At 37.1% G+C, this 18,245-nt stretch overlaps 1 protein-coding gene across 1 annotated transcript in view; it reads left to right on the top strand.

Annotated features, from left to right (window-relative positions):
• Positions 1 to 18,245, top strand: part of LOC131194955 (chloride channel protein C-like) — a 90,216-nt gene that overhangs the window by 9,721 nt on the left and 62,250 nt on the right. The window contains exons 3-11 of the mRNA XM_058176582.1: positions 2,162 to 2,242; positions 3,647 to 3,822; positions 4,340 to 4,432; positions 6,940 to 7,183; positions 10,228 to 10,422; positions 12,732 to 12,826; positions 13,727 to 13,830; positions 15,754 to 15,925; positions 17,160 to 17,331. Coding sequence (XP_058032565.1) covers positions 2,162 to 2,242; positions 3,647 to 3,822; positions 4,340 to 4,432; positions 6,940 to 7,183; positions 10,228 to 10,422; positions 12,732 to 12,826; positions 13,727 to 13,830; positions 15,754 to 15,925; positions 17,160 to 17,331 — 1,332 coding nt within the window. The remainder of the gene's footprint in view (positions 1 to 2,161; positions 2,243 to 3,646; positions 3,823 to 4,339; positions 4,433 to 6,939; positions 7,184 to 10,227; positions 10,423 to 12,731; positions 12,827 to 13,726; positions 13,831 to 15,753; positions 15,926 to 17,159; positions 17,332 to 18,245) is intronic.

Below are 18,245 nucleotides of genomic sequence, written 5' to 3'. Positions count from 1 at the left end.
ATATGCAACTCTTCTAAGTCTCTTTGCTCTTAAATGTTAGTCATGTCTTCTTGGATGTAGAAGAACACCTACATTGGGCTTTGATCATGGTCTGGTTTGGTCTCAGATTCTTTGCTTCTAGCTTTCGCAGCTTAAAGTCCTCACAATTCATTCTTAGCTTTCTACCACTAAACAGTCAGTGGCAATATGGTCCATACCTTTCTTTTTTCCCCCCTTCCAAGTGTTTTCTCACAAATACAGGATCAGCCCCCCCCCTATGATTAACTGAGTACTGATCCAATAGTTGCAGAGGGAATTGATTGACCAGCTTGTCAACCTAGCCTGACATTGTGGGTTTGAAAAACAACAACTGGCCCGAAGTTGTCCAGCCAGCTCTCATGCTTAAGGTTGAGACTAGAAATCACAATCTTCTGGGTACTAATCTAGTGCCTTAATCACTAAACAAAACTGCCTCTCAATACCTTCCTTTCTTTTGTAGGAGAAAATGTCCAGGAGCATTTCAAAGCTGACTGCTGACCTCTACTATTAATATAGGAAGTGCTGTTCTGAATTCTGAGGCCTGTCTTTGGGTCTTATATTGAGTCCACTAACATTCCAGGTCAAAATAGAGAAGGTGATTAGCAAATGTCTGATCAAAGACAAATAACATAAACCATGGGGTATTGGCAGAGCATCATGAGTGCAGACAGGGATGTTCACGGAGATCAGATTACTTGCATCCAAAACAGAGGATGCCTGCAAAGATATCACTTAATATAAATATCAAAATATGATGCACAATGTAGCAGTAAAGCATTTACAGAGCAAGAAGGGTTTTTTAGACTTGGGCTGTGAATAATTGTTAATGGTAAGAGATTGTAAAGAATGTTGTTGTTTTTTTTAGTATCAAAGACTTAGGGCAGATTGTAGCCCATAGGTTTTTTTGTATGTTTTACATTATCAGGATTCTGTTAAAACACTGAGTCTACTAATCATACCTAAGGAAACTTGAGAAAATTATGGAAATGTTTCCAAGACTGAGGTAAATACCACTTAAATTTGTGAAGTGGTAGATTCAGGTTTATGTATCTGGTCTTCCTGAATTACTACAAAGTACCACATGTTTGCAATTTACAGTCAAAAGATCTGGCCCGAAGCTACAGCAGGAAATTTGTGGTAGTTTGCTGAACTATTTCATCTTGGAGGCATCTTTGACGTTTAGCCACAAGTGAATCTAACCTCAGTATCATGACATTTTTGCAAAAGCATGGGAGTCAATTTACTTGTGATGGGCACTCCAGACATCTTGACTCCAGCCAATCCAACACAAACAAAAACAAAAAAAAAAGTTGGAAGATAGATAGAACAATATTTTGCTGAAGATATAAAGTAGGAAATATATGGGCTTCTGTGACAATGATTTTATAAAGTGATCACTAATGATCAATGTGTTGGATGGAAATTGTCACAATTGTACTCAAATCAATGGGATTTATTTCAGAATGTGTAGTAAAAGTCTGCTCCCAATATCACCAGCCTGTATCAAATCAGTTGGGTATTAGTATAAAGTTGGTAGTAGAAATATTTGTTTAGTTGGAATGATAATTATAGATGTAGCTGAATTACAAGATAATTTGCAAAGTCAGGAACATTCCGATTGACTATTATTGTAGGAACTGGACAAATTATTAAGTCAGTATCTTTTCAAAATTAAAATAAATAAACACTATATACTAAATATATGCAGTAATATGTGTAACATTCAGAAGCTACTATTTTTAGCTTAAGCAATGTAGCCAATTTAGTATGCATTTATTTAAAAATAAGTGTATAATCAGGGTGGTATTTACTTACCTTCGCTATTGGTTCACAAATGTGAGCACACACTCACAGGATTCTTCTGCTTTTTGTACAGGAGCAGAATCCTTTAACAAGGATTCATGCTGAATTCAGATCTCCACCATACATTTTCCCCAAGCTAAAATATACCCATAAATATGTAGAGTTTCCATTCCTCTATTGTGAGGTGTTTTTTTTCATATGATGTAGATCAGAGACAGTATGTATATTAAATAAATCTTAGGAGGTCATGCAATGCTTTAACAGAATAGGTAGAGCAAATGAATGTGATAAGAGTTATAACATTCCTCTTTTGCTTACCATGTATTTGTAAAATGGACAGAAAGGCAACTTTCACATGACTTGGATTTACATGTTGGGAATTGGACTTGCGATGATTGTTTTATCATCAGGATTAGTTGTGGTAAGTGTTAAATAACTTACTTAACAATCTGAAACAATTTCTGAAAGATGGGAAATTTTTCCTTATAGTGAAAAAAAAAATGAGACCCCAGTACAAATGACTGAGAACTCACTATTTATGCTACCATTTTAAACATTTTAAACATTAACATTGCGTTCTCCTGGATGTACGGCTGTCGTTTGAGGACCACCTGACGGCCGTCTCCAGGAGAGCTTTCCACCAGGTTCGCCTGGTGCGCCAGTTGCGCCCCTTTCTAGACCGGGATGCTTTGTGCACAGTCACTCACGCCCTTGTGACGTCTCGTCTGGATTACTGCAATGCTCTCTACATGGGGCTCCCCTTGAGGGGCATCCGGAGGCTTCAGTTAGTCCAGAATGCAGCTGCGCGGGTGATAGAGGGAGCCCCTCGTGGCTCCCGTGTGACACCTATCCTGCGCAGGCTGCACTGGCTACCTGTGGCCTTCCGGGTGCGCTTCAAGGTGTTGGTGAACGTCTTCAAAGCGCTCCATGGCATAGGGCCGGGCTATTCTGGGACCGCCTGCTGCTACCGGATACCTCTCACCGACCCGTGCGCTCTCACAGAGGGACTCCTCAGGGTGCCGTCGGTAGCGACAGTGTCGTCTGGCGACGCCCAGGGGAAGGGCCTTCTCTGTGGGGGCTCCCGCCCTCTGGAACGAACTCCCCCCAGGACTCCGTCAACTTCCGGACCTCCGAACCTTTCGTCGCGAGCTTAAAACTCACTTATTCATCTGCGCTGGACTGGGTTAGTTTTAAATTTATGGGTTTTTTAATGGGTTTTTATTCTAAATTTTAATCTTGGCCAATTTAATAAGTTTTTTAACTGTATTTTAATTGTATTTATTGTATCATTGTGTATTTTAATTGGCTGTGAACCGCCCTGAGTCCTTCGGGAGAAGGGCGGTATAAAAATTTAAATAATAAATAAATAAATAAATAAATAAAATGATGGACAATCCCCTATTCTTAAACTAATTTATCACTAGGGATATCATATTTGGACTGCAAAAATCTGCATGATCATGAGAACATGACAGTATCATTTTATATGAATACTTGATTTGGAAAGTTCCTTGTTTCTACCATTCAGCCAATTTCTAAAGTTCCTCTGATTTTACCAAAATTCTACTTCACACCCTCCCCCCACAGGGAGGGTGGGGGGAGGGAAGGAGGTTTGGTAGAACTGTTCTTTGCTTCCCAAACCCATGCAATCCACTAGTTAGTTTATTTCTGACAGAGCATTGTTAAGATATTATAACTTCTAGGATTCTTTGGGACCAAGCATTATGATTTAAATAAACAAGTAAACTTCTGATTAGAGCAACAAAAACTTAGATTTAACTACGAATATGATAACTACAGTAATATTCTTCCTTTCGTTTTGTAGTTCTTTTGTCCAACAGGTGCCCCAAGTGGATTACCTGAAGTCATTGGTTTTCTGAATGGAACTTCTATTCAGCAAATTTTTAATATTAGGACTTTTGCAGGAACATTTGGCTCTTGTGTTCTAGCTGTAGCATCTGGACTCTTCTGTGGACCAGAAGGGCCTATGATTCATTTGGGGTAAATAATTTATACTTTTACAACTACATACTGGTAGAAAAATAAAGCATTGCTGCATTAATTAAACAGATTCTACTGCATGAATCTACACAAAAGGTAGAATGTCAGGGACCTAATTTTCTCATTCAGCATGTTGAATAAGGCAAGATACACATTCTAACAAAGTGCAGGTCATAGTAACGAAAATCAACTAGATTAAGTAAAGTTCTATAAATTTTCTGACAACAGAATGTGGTGTAGCCTAATAAACATTTATCGTATTTAATGGATACAAATTCAGAAATAAGTGGAGGGTAAAAGAAAAACTTGGACGAGGAAGAAATAGAATGGAAAGAATCCAGATGGTTGAAGAAAAATATGTTATGCTGCAGTTTTTACTGTAAATTCCACTTCTAAATTGTGGATGAACCATTAATCTGAAAAATATAAATAACTCTGTAACTTGGTCAGGATTATATTGTTTTTTAATTTCATGAAAATTTATAAGAAGACTCATGTTTGCAAATGTTTTTTCTAGGGCAAACATAGGATATGGATTGAGCCATTTCAGACCAAAGATTCTTAGAATTTATTTTCCTTCCATCATCAGATTTTGGAATACAGCTGACAGGTATGGGGATTTATTAACTGTGTACTTCTAAATTGTTCCTGAAATAAAATAAGGATGGCCTCAGGGTAGATAATGGAATGTATAAGAATGAAAATATCAGGCGAGTAGTGGACCAAGGAAATGCTGTGGATTTAGCATTTGCATGTGTACTTAGACTTTAATAATACATTTGATAAAGTTGGCCATAACCTCCTTTTTGACAAATTGTAATAATGGAGGATGGAGGATCCCATTAACAAATTGATTTGCAGTTGGCCAAAGAATTGGAGCCAGTTTGGGGTTCTTATGCCCATGCAAAGGATAATATGCAATGAGGTACCGCAGGATTCTCTCCTGGGTGGGTCCAATATTCTTCACTATCTTAAAAAATAATATAGATGAGGGGAATAGAACTCAATTTGCAGATGACATAAAGTTGGGGGGATTGCCAACACCCCAAAAGATTGTCTTAATGTTCAAAAGGAACTTGATACACTTGAACATTGGGCTCCAGTCAACAAATTGTTCTTCAATTATAAATATAAGGTTCTGCACTGGAACAGCCTGCCTTCTAAAATAGATACTCTATCACTTTTTTTAAAAAAATTAGATATTCATTTTGTTGGGAAGATTCTTCAACTGGGCAAAGACTTGGATTAGAAGACCACTAAAGTTCCTTCCAAGCCTAGGCAATGTTTGTATGACATATGTGTAACAGAATGCACCAACACTTTATTTGGGGATAAATAAGGTTCCACAACTTTCAAGTGAAGATACACAGTGCAACTATCCTATCTTCACCACAAAAATTCAGTGGTGGCATCCGGAGACTATCTTTTATTTCTAATTTCATCTTTACTTCTCTTTATTTCTTAATATAAAAAATCCCAGAAGTGAAAGTCGGACTTATTGTTACCCGTCTTTGGAGGTTGGTTGCAGTGGTTGTAATGATTATGAATCTCAAAGGATGTGCTGTGAACATTTGCGACCCATCTTTCTTCAATATCTTTACATTTCCATTGCAGAAAAGAGCAGTGAGCCCTTTTTGCAATACATGAGCAACATCACTTGTTCAGCGGTATCTGCAGGGGGAGGGGACTGAGAAAGAAGTCAAGATAATGACTACAACTGTCTAATCATAGCCATACACCTATGAGTGTTGAACACAAAAAAGGGTGTCAGAGTTTCAGCTGTGTGGTTATGACCACCATCTTAAGTTTCTGTTACCATATGCTTATATCTATTACAAGTAAGCATACATTGGAAGACTGGGTTGCACTACAAATCTTCAGCCTGAGCTTCTCCACAGCTGTAGCCTCAATTTATAAACTCCATCTTGGTGTCTATGAGATACCAAAATGGAGAAAGATTGTATAATCTATCTGAAAGCAACATGTCAACTTAGGGTGATTTTTTTTAATTGGAAAAAAAAGAGAGATTAGAAAGATCAATTAATGATATACTTTTGGACACGGTATTTCTGGAACATAGATAGCATAAAAATATGATAGCATTGCCAAGCCAAATGCATAAAAGAATATCAGAATTTAATTTTCTGGAGTTGATTTTTGATTGTCTTCTATCATGAACTGACATAGTGGTTGGCTTATCATACTACAGGTGAACATTTTCTATTCATACAAGATTTTACATGGATATAACTTGCATAACATGCTAAATTTGTATGAAGTAAACAAGCTCTCAAGATATTTGGATGTGATAAATCAGCAGTTCTTGCAGTATGAATATGAGTTCAAACCCTATCTTTTATTTGTAAAATGACAACATTTGCAATTCCATGGTGTACCCAAAAAGTTTTATTTTAAATAAAATGCTAGTGTTATTGCTCATGTCAAGCTCAGATCTTGGAAAGGGTTGAAGGATCAAATTCTATTATTTTAAAGCAGTGATTATGAAAATATGTAAATAACATCCAAACCTTTGACCATACTGTTTGTTGTATCTCCAAATAAAAAGCTATTACAAGTTATCTGTGGCCCAAGGACAACTTGACAGCCCAAATAAACAAAATATATTTTGTCTTTTAACTGGCTTCAGCAATTTGTGAAAGGAATATGGGATGTGTTTCTTAAACTGTTACTTATGGAAAACATTTGGCCCATGACCAGTAATATAGACTTCAGAAATATCTTTGTACATTCACTTAAGACCATGGAAACTTAATTCTACCTGATCTGCATTACAGCCAACACACTGGGTTCTGAACCTTTCTTCACAAAAAACCTTGATCTGATTCAATTTGACAAACCAATTCTAAACAAATTGTTTTTGTGTTAGCTGTAACCTACTTAAATATTGGGACTCAGCCTAACTGTAATATGTACCTACATAAAGTAGATGGTTTGGAGTTACGTTTTTCTTTTTCCTTTCCTTTCTTATCTCACAAATCCATGGTTAATATTTGGACTGAGATGTCCAGTTTTATGAAGTGCACAATTGTTTTATCATGTAATATAATCCTATAGAGTAATTTTTTAAAAAGAAATCCTTTCTCATCTGTGTTACAGAAGGAATTTTGTTACAGCTGGTGCAGGAGCAGCACTCGCCTCCGTGTTCCATGCTCCTGTGGGTGGACTTTTATTTACACTAGAGGAGGTGGCCTCTTTCTGGGATATCAAATTGGCCTGGCAAACATTCTTCTGTTGCTTGATGGCTGCTTTCACTTCAGATTTACTATCCTCTTCTCTCTATGGGTTTGTATACAGGGGTCAATTTGGATTTTTCAAAGCTGAGAAGAGGATTTTATTTTGGGTATGTATTAAGCTGATACTAAATCAAATAATGTCAACTCCCATATTTCTGAGGGACAATTAAAAACAGACTCTTTTATCAATAACATCTTCTTTTATCGGGGGTTGTTTAGGACTATAGTTAAAACATAAAAATAAAATTGTCACCAGCTAGCAAGTAATTGCAAATTTGCATCCCAGGTTGTAGAGGAGTTCAATTAAGTTCTGAACGCTACCAAGTTGAGATAGGCTTTGCTGAATTTGGTTTGGGAACCATCACCAATATGCATGTCCTGAAACTAACTTGAATAGTTGACCATTTTGATTGGGAACTCTGGATTATTTAATCGCTTTCAATATGCATTCAAGCCTGATTATGGAATGGAAATGGTATTAGTCACACTTTTAGATAATCTCAGGTGAGAGTAGGATGGAAGTTGTATATTCAGCCTTGTTTGATGGGATCTCTTAGCAGCCTTTAGTATCACTGATCATGGTTTCCTTCTGGATCAACTTTGGGGATTGAGGGTGATTGGCAATGTATTGTGCTGGCTTCCCATTCTATCTCCAGGTTTGACTGAGTGGTGGTGACTGAGAAAGGGAGAGAGGTGCTGCAAGATTCAGTGCCTTTTCTGCTCCTATTCAACGTTTACATGAAACCACTGGGTGGGCTCATCCATTGCCATGGGCTGAAGTATCATTAGTATGCTGATGATACCTAATTATACACCTCTGTCTAAGCAACTAAGTGTGCTTTTGATATCTTATCCCAGTGCCTGGAAGCTGTGAGGCTCTGGACAGGGAACAAGTGGGTTCAACTCAATTCTGGCAAGAATAAGAGGTTCTGGGTTTGGGGGACTGCCCTTTTTGGAACTATGACATCATTGGTGATGGATGGGACTGCACTGCCACAAACAGATAGGTGCAAATTTGGGAGGTTCTTCTGGACTTGCAACTCCTATTTAAAGAGCAGGTAGAAGTTATGGGTATAAGGGCCTTTGCATAGTTTTGTGTTATGTGCCCATTGTACCCATTCCTGGATCAAGAGGCTCTGCTTATGGTTACTCATACTCTATTCATCTTCTGGGTGAACTACTGTAATGGGGCCACCCTTGAAGTGTATCCAGAAATTCCAGCTGTGCAGAATGTGGCAGTGTGGGCAGTTATTTGTGCCCCTAAAACAGAACACTTTACAACTCTGCTCTATGAGCTGCATTGATTACTAGTTTGCTTCCAGATCCAATTCAAGGTGCTGGTTTTTACCTTTAAAGCCCATCATGACATGGGGCTAAGTTATTTGATATAGTACCTGTTTCCAATTAGATCTGCTCCTCCCATCATATCTGGCAGAAGAGGTATATTGTGGGTCTCATCTGCCAAGGAGCTAATCTGGCAGGATCCAGGAGATGAGCTTTTGCTGTCATAGTGCCCACTTTATGGAACATCATCCCCTTTGAAATGAAGTTGGCTACATCCGTGTCAATTTTCCATAAGTCCCTCAGAATCTGGTTATGTCATCAGGTCTGGGAGTCTAAAGACAATTGTGAGATGTTAAGGTGGCTTCACTGTTAATACCTGTTGCTTTCTCCTTGCCTTTAATTATAACTTTAATATTTTTACTTGTTTTTATATCACTGTTTTATAGGAGTTTCTTTTATTGTACACCATCCAGAGTCATGTTTTATGAGATGGTGGTCATACACAAATGAGAAATGAATGAATGAATGAACGAATGAATGAATAGGAAATACCATATAGCAAATGAAGAATTTATGTGTGCATGTTGAATTTTGACAGGGTAGCCAACTAAACCACTGGAGAATAGGCTGGAGATGACACCCCATTTTCTGTTGGGCAGTTATAGAATGTTTTTAAGTGAAGCTTTATTTTTAATAAGTACTCTAAGCACATGACAAAAGTAGTAATTTCTAACAGAAAAGCAGCCGTTAATTTATTTACTTCTTTTGCATGTTTTCTCCATTCACCAAAAGAACAAAACAAAATGAAAGAAAAAAACCTGTTGGAATATTTATTGCCGTTCTTTAAACTAAGATAGCTTTGTAACTTCTCTTCCATCCATTTCAGAAATCTCACTAAAGAAAATTTTACAATAATTGTGCTTGGAAAAGAATCATCAGTTTAGCCAGCTGATAAAGAACCTAATAGAATGGAAGCCAGTGAGGTGGATATCTCTGATTTTCAGGCCAGAGAAAGACATTTTGTAAACAAGTGACACATAGTAGGAATATTTAAAACTGGGAAATGAGCAGCTACTCAAAATACAGAATGAAGCAACCCAGAATTTAAACCACAAATCTAGAAAGGAAGGTTCTGGGGTGCCTTAAATCAGCAGTCTCCAACCTTTGTGGCTTGGTGGCCTGGCTGGGGGTGGGGAACAAGGGAACTGGGTTGCACAAGTAACAGGCTGGTGCATGTGCACTCAGCCCTTAAGTGAGCAGACTGGCACACACACATGCAGCTCGACTTGCGCAAGGAATGGACTGGCATGGATGCATACAAGTATGCACTGGGCCACCGCTTGCGCAAGTTGGGCTGTGCATGCCCCGTTTGCATGCCCCAATTCTGAATAGGCCATAGTAGTGGCCAGTAGTGGGCCGCAGCTCAAGGGTTGAGGAGCCCTGCTTTAAATGGAAAATTCTTTTTATTTATGGCTTTCCATTTCTCCACAATAAATGTATTTATCTAAACTTCTTAGGTCTGCTTGAGGTTGCGGAGGGACACTCATAACTATATAAAGCCCTGAACCAGCATGTATGAGTTTATCTAATAGGTTATTTCTGTCAGTTCTAATATTATCAATTATACAATCCCATAATAAGCATTTGTATTTTAACCTTCAAGATAAGAAGGACCACAATACAAGTTCTGGAAAAAAGACTTTGATGATGAGCTATAAACTATTATAAGAACAATCTGTTTTTATGCACTTAATTTCATTTTATATGTAGAATGGTTGCATCATGTACTTTTTATCTTGGAGGCTGCTATATGTAAAATAATTGGCAAAAATTACAGAACATTTTATTTTGTTTTCTTTCTGTTTAGGTTAAGAACTTACTGGACATGAGTGTGTTGGCCTTTCTTCCGGCCATCTTCCTTGGAATACTTGGGGGTCTTTTAGGAGCTTTTTTCGTTTTCCTGAACATAAGAATTAATAAAATACGTCTGTGGTTCTTCAGCCCAATTCAAAAACCATCCCTCAGAAAATCAATCAAACTTCTTGAATGTATTCTGATTTTTGTAAGTATTGAATGTTTTTTTTCTCGAGCATTCCAAAGATATATTTATACCAGATTCAGAATGATAGACATAGATATTTAGACACTTTTTCAATTTACTGATGTAGACTTTCACTGTTGGGTAACATTGGGCTTCCAGTTTAGTGACCATGGTCTAAACAACAGATATCTTGACATTTTGCCAGCAGCTGTGGTCTGCTATACAGAAGATTTCTTCTGAAGATATCAATTATAGTTTCTGGCAAACATCAGGAAATCTATTTTCTAGACCATGGTAACTAAATCCTGAAGTCCAACATTGCTCAATTTTTAAACATTTGAAACTGGCAGTGTTTCAGTCCCTACCTCTTAGACTATAAGAAGGAATTTCCCTGGAGCTGGCTTTTCCAGGGAAACTACCTCTTCATCATCATTGCATTGCACCATAAGCCATGGTGGCACAGAGGTTAGAATGCAGTACTGCAGGCTACTTCTGCTGACTGCCGGCTGCCAGCACTTTGGCACGTGAAGGCTCACCAGCTCAAGGTTGACTCAGCCTTCCATCCTTCCGAGGTCAGTAAAATGAGGACCCAGCTTGTTGGGGGATGCTGACTCTATAAACTGCTTAGAGAGGGCTGTAAGGCACTGTGAAGCAATATTTAAGTCTAAGTGCTATTGCTATCTTCTTCCAACGTTTTACACTCTTTCTGAATTTTCTCAAAGGCTTGGTCACTCTCAATTGCATTTGGACTGAAAATTGCAACCTTTGAACAGTAATAGTTCCTTAAACAAAAGAAAATACCATTAATATAGGCATTAATAATCAATGCATTTTTTATTTATTCTGCTTTACTATATGCATAGAAATTAAAAGTAGTTTGGACTAAAAAGGCACAAAAATGTCAGTCTGGTCTAGTGATTAAGGCACTAGACTAGAAACCAAAAGACGGTGAGTTATAGTCCTGCTGGCCAGATGACTTTGGGCCGTCATTCTCTTGTAGCCCAACCCACTTCACAGAGTTGTTGTGGAGGAAATAGGAGAAGGAAGAAATATTAGGTAGTTTTGCCACCTTGAGTTATGTATAAAAATAACATGGATATAAAATATGCCAATATACTAGAGATAACAAAAATTAACTGCAAATATCTTCTTTTATGTACACTGAGAGCATATGCACCAAGACAAATTCCTTGTGTATCCAATCACACTTGGCCAATAAAAAAAAATCTATTCTATTCTATTCTATTTTAAAAATAACATTCATTTTCTAATCTTCATATTATAAAATAGAAAAAAATATTAATAAAAAATAAAAGCAGAATGTTCTTTCCTTGCAAAATGTCTTACCTGTTTTTATTAAAAGGAAATCTATTATTTAATTTTTAACAAAACAGAGTTTCCATGGTACTGCTGAACAGTTGAAAGAATTGGAAATACTACTTTAAATGTTCAAGTATAATATAATGCTTCCATCTGAATTATGTTTAAAAATGAAGCTAAGCAAATATAATCAATGAACACTGCTTATGAATATAGGAATATGTAAATGTATCATAGAGAAACTCAGTTCATTACATATGCATTGAATTGAACTTTATTTGGCCAAGTATACATATAGTGCAGTACATAAAGCATACTTAAAGCACAAAATACATTTCTTTCTGCAAACTGACATTATCAGATAAATTGAAGAGAAATTCTAATACACTCCCAAACTTGTTGATTGAATTCAGGCCAAATAGAGTGGTGTTTTGAATTAGATTATTATCACCAAACATTAAGCTGTAACATGACCCGATTTGTCAGTTAATTATGTTGCAGTTTATTTTAGAGGAATTGAAATTTCCAGACCATTTTCAGAAACAGATCTTTCTCCTTTAATGAAGTGCAAAATTGTTGTGTCTCCCAATTCAATAACTTCCATTATGTAACTCACGTACCCCACCATTCCTAGAATTCATTAGGCAGTGGCATTCAACAATTAAATTTCAGTATCTCTAGAGGGCAAAAGTTTGCAGAACTGGAGACTAGCAAACAATTGGCAAACTATCAGTCTGGAGACCAGCAAAGTATGGGTAAAAATAGTTTTTGACAGTTCTAGTACTATGAAGATAATTTTTTATTGGATTCTTGGCTTTGATTTTTGCTCTTTCATGAGCTTAAATGTCCCTCTCTGAAATATTTTGTGAATCTGATAGTTAAAATTGCTTAATCTAGATCAAGTGAATATAACTGTAGATGTTCCTGTGGTGTGAACTGCCTGATTTTAGACTCATTGTCATTAAACATTTCTTTCTGTATTTTTCTGTATTTTAAAATACTATATGCAGGTTTTGACTATTACTGTGACGGTCTACTTGCCATATTTTTTTCACTGTACTCCTAGGAGGCTGCCAGCATCTGATCCAACTAGTAAATCACAGAGGTAAGTAGTGAAAGGGATGGAAGCATGTATATATTAAAATGGTTCTTGGCTACTTCAGTTTGAGGACTGATTCAATTGTGTAGCTTCAAGGCATGTCATATGACCTGGGTGGAATACTTGGAGGGCTAGTCCATAAACACATTTCATAGTGGAGGCACAGGAAATGGAATGTATGCTCACTTCAGATATGTAATACTATACTTCTCATAATTAGAGATTCTGTAATTATTTATGTCAGTACCAGCATCCTTTCAGAGTGATGTCAAAAAGTATGGAATCAGGCACTTTTAAGGCCTGGCAGGAATCACAGAAGAAAATATGCAGGTTCCTTAAAATTTAAGGCTTAAATAACTGCAGAATCATTGGTGCTTGAAATGTTGATATCACAACACAAGTTTCCTAAAGAGCCCTGTCTTCTGGATTAGGAGGCAAGAAGGCTAATCGCCACATACATAAAAATAGGAAGGTTATATCATATATCTAGCTAAGCCTCCCATTCCCCAAAAGGTGATTAAAATTTAAGAAATTGTATACATACAGTAGAACATTACAAATAATCACCAATTTTAGAATGATTCACTGGAAAACAACTTTTTTGAATAGGTGGATGAGTGACTTCACATTGCATTGAAAAATAGCCACGTAAGTGAAACATGGATTCTACCCCAACCACTGGCCAAATGGTTGACTGACATTGAAAGTGGTTTTTTGACTATATTGCATTTTTTTGTTCAAGAGATTTAGCTCAGATGAAATCTTGCATGTGAAGGAACTTTGCAAGCACATTAAGAGCTTCAGATACTGTTGGGAAAGGAGAACATGGATAATAATTGCCTTAGCACCTGCACTATATATTCTTATCATGAACTGATTTTGATTTCTTTTCATTTTGGTTACAAGTGTACATCATCTTAGCTGGCAAATAGGTGAATATAACTGTAAACCAGCCACTTTACAAGATAGATCAAATGAAACAGAATTTTTCAACCAAACCTTCAATGAAGGTAAGAGAAAAAAAATATCTCCCCCTCCCCTCTCTGTTCAAGAACAACTTTGCTTAAATATTCTTCTACAAGATTCACCTACAAATATTTTGAAGACTGGTCCCTGATTGTAATACAAACCTATCAGTTTTACAAGAAGCATATGCTGTTGTTAAATTTGATTTTCAGCAATATCCGGATTCAAATCAGGGGTGAAATCCAGCAGATTATGACAGGTTCTGGAGAACCAGTAACGGAAATGTTGAGTAGTTTGGAGAACCGGCAAATACCACCTCTGGCTGGCCCCAGAGTGGGGTGGGAATGGGGATTTTGCAGTATCCTTCCCCTGGAGTGGGGTGGGAATGGAGATTTTGTAGTATCCTTCCCCTACCATGCCCACCAAGCCATGCCCACAGAAACAGTAGCAAAAAATTTGAATTTCACCACTGATTCAAATTATGCCACTTTGGGAATTTGTGGACTTTCTGTAGTTAAAACATTCTAGCCATACTATACTCTTTCAATATTTTCTCCCAGAAGAGGGATGGGCAACCCAGCAGTTTTTGCTCTATTTTGTAATCCCAGTTTGTACCACCAAAATTGCTAGTAAAACTGATGATTTCCAGTCCTGTCAATTTCCTCCTCTGGTCTAAAAGGAGGCTAAATTACTGTAGCTATTAACCAACACAGAAGGTAATGGTGTAATTTCAACTGAAAGAAATTTAAAGGTAAAGTGTTTCAGTTAATAGTTGATCCAAGAATAAAGCTAAAGGGATTAAAATAAATGATGGGGTAAATTAAAAACAGAAATTTTAACTAAAAGAAAAGGCTTTACCACTTAATACAAGTGGTTTTGGCTAATACAAATAACAGGTAGTCCTAAATGTAACTCTGGAAGTATGAAACTTCCAGCATTCAAATTTCATATCTAGCAGACCATAATCAAACACGTTCAGCTGCTCTTATTTACCATGTGGCTCGTATTCAGCCACACATAATCTGAATATGTTACAACTGGTGTTGGATATCAGGAACCGTGCATATTTGCTGGATGGTAAATTCTGTGACATTATTCAGAAATGGAATAATTAAAGGACTCTATTGGGTTCCCTTTACAATTGGGAGTAAAAGAGGGCATGCTTAGTAGAATCTGCCTTTCCCACAGGGGCATAATGGCTCTGGTATCTTTGCATTTTCTTTTACAGTATGTATCTACAGCAGGAATGAAGGCAGGACATTTCATTGGGCTAGCATGAAAGCCCTTTTATGTATTGGAACATCCAACTGCATGAAATATGTAGTTGATGTCATGATGTGCCTAAAACTCTTAGCTTTTAGAATTTGAATATAAGAATTTGGATTAGACTCATAGAGTCTAAAAAAGAATTAAAAGTAAAAGGAGAAAGATTGAAAAAATTGACCAAACTCCTTGATAAGATCATCTCATCATCAGACACCTCCTCTGCCTATTAGAGTCAATAATAATAGCAGTCCTGGTCAAATAAAGTTGCTTGTAACTCTCATTTAGGATATGAGAATTTACTGTTCATGTAAAACATAAAGCTAAGTAGCCAAGTCACAAAGACTTGAATGACTTGCTTCCAGAAGTTGTGGGTGCTCCAACACTGGAAGTTTTTCAGAAGAGATTGGACAATCATTTGTCTGAAATAGTATAGGATTTCCTGCTTAAGCAGGACTAGAAGACCTCCAAGGTCCCTTGCAACTCTGTTATTCTGTTATTCTATTAGCATCCTTTTGCGAGAAAACATAATAGCAACAACAGCAACAACAATCTGTGTCCATCGCATTTTACTGAGCATGATGAACTAAAAAGAAAAGAGGGGGAACCATGACGAATGTGGTGTATATCTTTGTGTCTGTATGTTTTACAAATCTAGATTATGAACTCTTCTCTCTTCTATCTCTCTCCATTCAAATTTAAAGCTGCTGCCCTCCTGGCAGAAAATGGCATGAAAGGAATCATGTACTTATTCAGACGTGGGACTCATGAGGAATTTGGATATGCCTCTCTTTTTATGGCACTTCTTCTCTATTTCTTATTGTCCTGCTTGACTGCAGGCTCTGCTGTTGCAAGTGGCTTGGTTATACCTATGCTGTAAGTATGTTATTCATTTTCTGCTGCTTTGGGATGCTGTCATCTATGCTAAAAAGCAAACTGGGGATATGGCACAAAGATTAAGGTAAAGGTAAAGATAAAGGTTCCCCTCACACATACGTGTTAGTCGTTGCCGACTCTAGGGGGCGGTGCTCATCTCCATTTCAAAGCCGAAGAGCCAGCGCTGTCCGAAGACGTCTCCGTGGTCATGTGGCCGGATTGACTCAATGCCAAAGGCGCATGGAACACTGTTACCTTCCCACCAAAGGTGGTCCCTATTTTTTCTACTTGCATTTTTACGTGCTTTCGAAACTGCTAGGTTGGCAGAAGCTGGGACAAGTAACGGGAGCTCACCCCGTTACACAGCAGCACTAGGGATTCGAACCGCCGAGCTGCCGACCTTTATTAAAGAGACACCTAATTTCTGCCCAAGGTTTGAATGGTGCTAATACCTGTCGTTTAACTTCCCCAAAGTTTTCTCCTATTACAAAAAAGATTTTCCCCATTTTATTTTCAACATTTCAACATTTCAAATATTTCTTTTGATGCTGTTTTTGAGCTGTACACATGTTTTGTTACACACACCTTTCCATAACATCATTCATTGCTTCTCCTTCCTGAACAACCTTTGGGAGAAGTTCCTTTGTAGCTTAATTGTAGTTATGGAAGGGTCAGGACCATTTTCAGTGGCATTTGCAGAGATGGCCAAATCAGCCAATATGACGAAAGCAGTGTCAGCATTGTTGAACTCCAAACCCCCAGCTGTTTGATATGTGCCTTGAGACATCACATATATGTCTTAAAGAGGCAGAACTTACAGCACCATGCTACTTTCATAATACCCATAACACTTTTAGGGGAATTATTGTGCAATAAAATATAAAATATTTACAAATATTAATTCATTGATTTAAGCATGACTCCTATTTACTACCTGGATTTATTCATATAATTTTCTTGGCAACAATAAAGAAATGGTTAGCTACAGACTGTTTAATATTGTTTTAATGTCCCAATTTAACCCATAGCATTCCTGGTGCTCTAATCACTTTAGCCAAAGCGAGTCAAGAGCCACCCTTCAATTGCTTTGTTGCTAAATTAAACAAGAGAATCTTGTATTCCCATCCACGAGACTATAACCCAAATTTTCTCATTATAAAAAAAATATATCATCAAATAGGCACAATGTGAAGCATTTTCAGTGCAGAATTGTCTCTCTCTTTTTCTTGTGCAGATACACTGGAGCTTTATATGGGAGAATTGTTGGTTTGGTATTAGTTTCCATTTTTGGAATTCAGACTGATGAAAGTCATGCATGGATTGATCCTGGATTGTTTGCTGCAATTGGAGCAGCTTCCTTTTTCAGTGGTGTTTCAAGACTAACAATATCCCTTACAGTCATCATGGTATGTTTAAGATAACTTGTAGGAAGAGATGTTTGATCAAAAGCCTTAGATCAAAAGAGCATTTGATGGGGTGTTGCCTGACTGGGAGACTAAGAGTATGGGAATGAGTGGCTGGAATCATTCGATTTTTGCCCTGAAGAATGTTTTTTTCATAAGAAAGTTTGGAAGATTTTGCTATGCTGGGAAGGGATAATGAGAGACTTACTAATCGAGTGAAATATAACTGTTTGATCTAAAGAGAAGGTTATGCCCACAGGTCTGTAATAGTTCTTTTTTTTCTATCTTATGTTTATATACAATATTGCCTTTCACAAATTGCATCCCTAGGCAGTGCAATAATTGAAAACTACATTAAGTATAGTGTAAAATATAAAAAAACACACAAAACAATACAATGTCACTTTAGAATAAGCATAGCTTTTAAGGTGAGGCTTTAATATCACTGGCATTCAGATTTTTCTAATCTGGCTGATGATGTCTAGAATTGCTCTAAATTCTGACCAAATGCTAGGATTTGAGGAATATCACATTTCTTAAAGAAACTGATATTTAGTTACCAGATAAATGTTTCTATACTTTTGACCAGGCATTAGAAATAGAGATATTATAGGAAATTTGGGGAGAAGGCATAAGACTTAGATGACATGTGGCATTTTAGACACGAGGGGATGGGAACCAAATTCTTGGTTATCATAATCAACATCTTTATAGATTTAGAGAATGTTCTTAAGAAAGCTGGTTCTTGGGTCTGAAGAGCTAATATCTCAACTTATTTCAGTCTCTGATTTTGGCACCAGATCTAGATTTAAACAAATAAGTCTCCAAGATGTATTCCTCTCCTTTGAAAAAATCTAAACCTAGAAGGCTTCCCAATAATAAAATGCTTTTTATATAGCAATTATGTTATCAATGTT

This window comes from Ahaetulla prasina, chromosome 3 (assembly GCF_028640845.1).
Source record: "Ahaetulla prasina isolate Xishuangbanna chromosome 3, ASM2864084v1, whole genome shotgun sequence".
NCBI lineage: Eukaryota > Metazoa > Chordata > Lepidosauria > Squamata > Colubridae > Ahaetulla > Ahaetulla prasina.
This window is presented reverse-complemented; position numbering and strand designations above follow the sequence as displayed.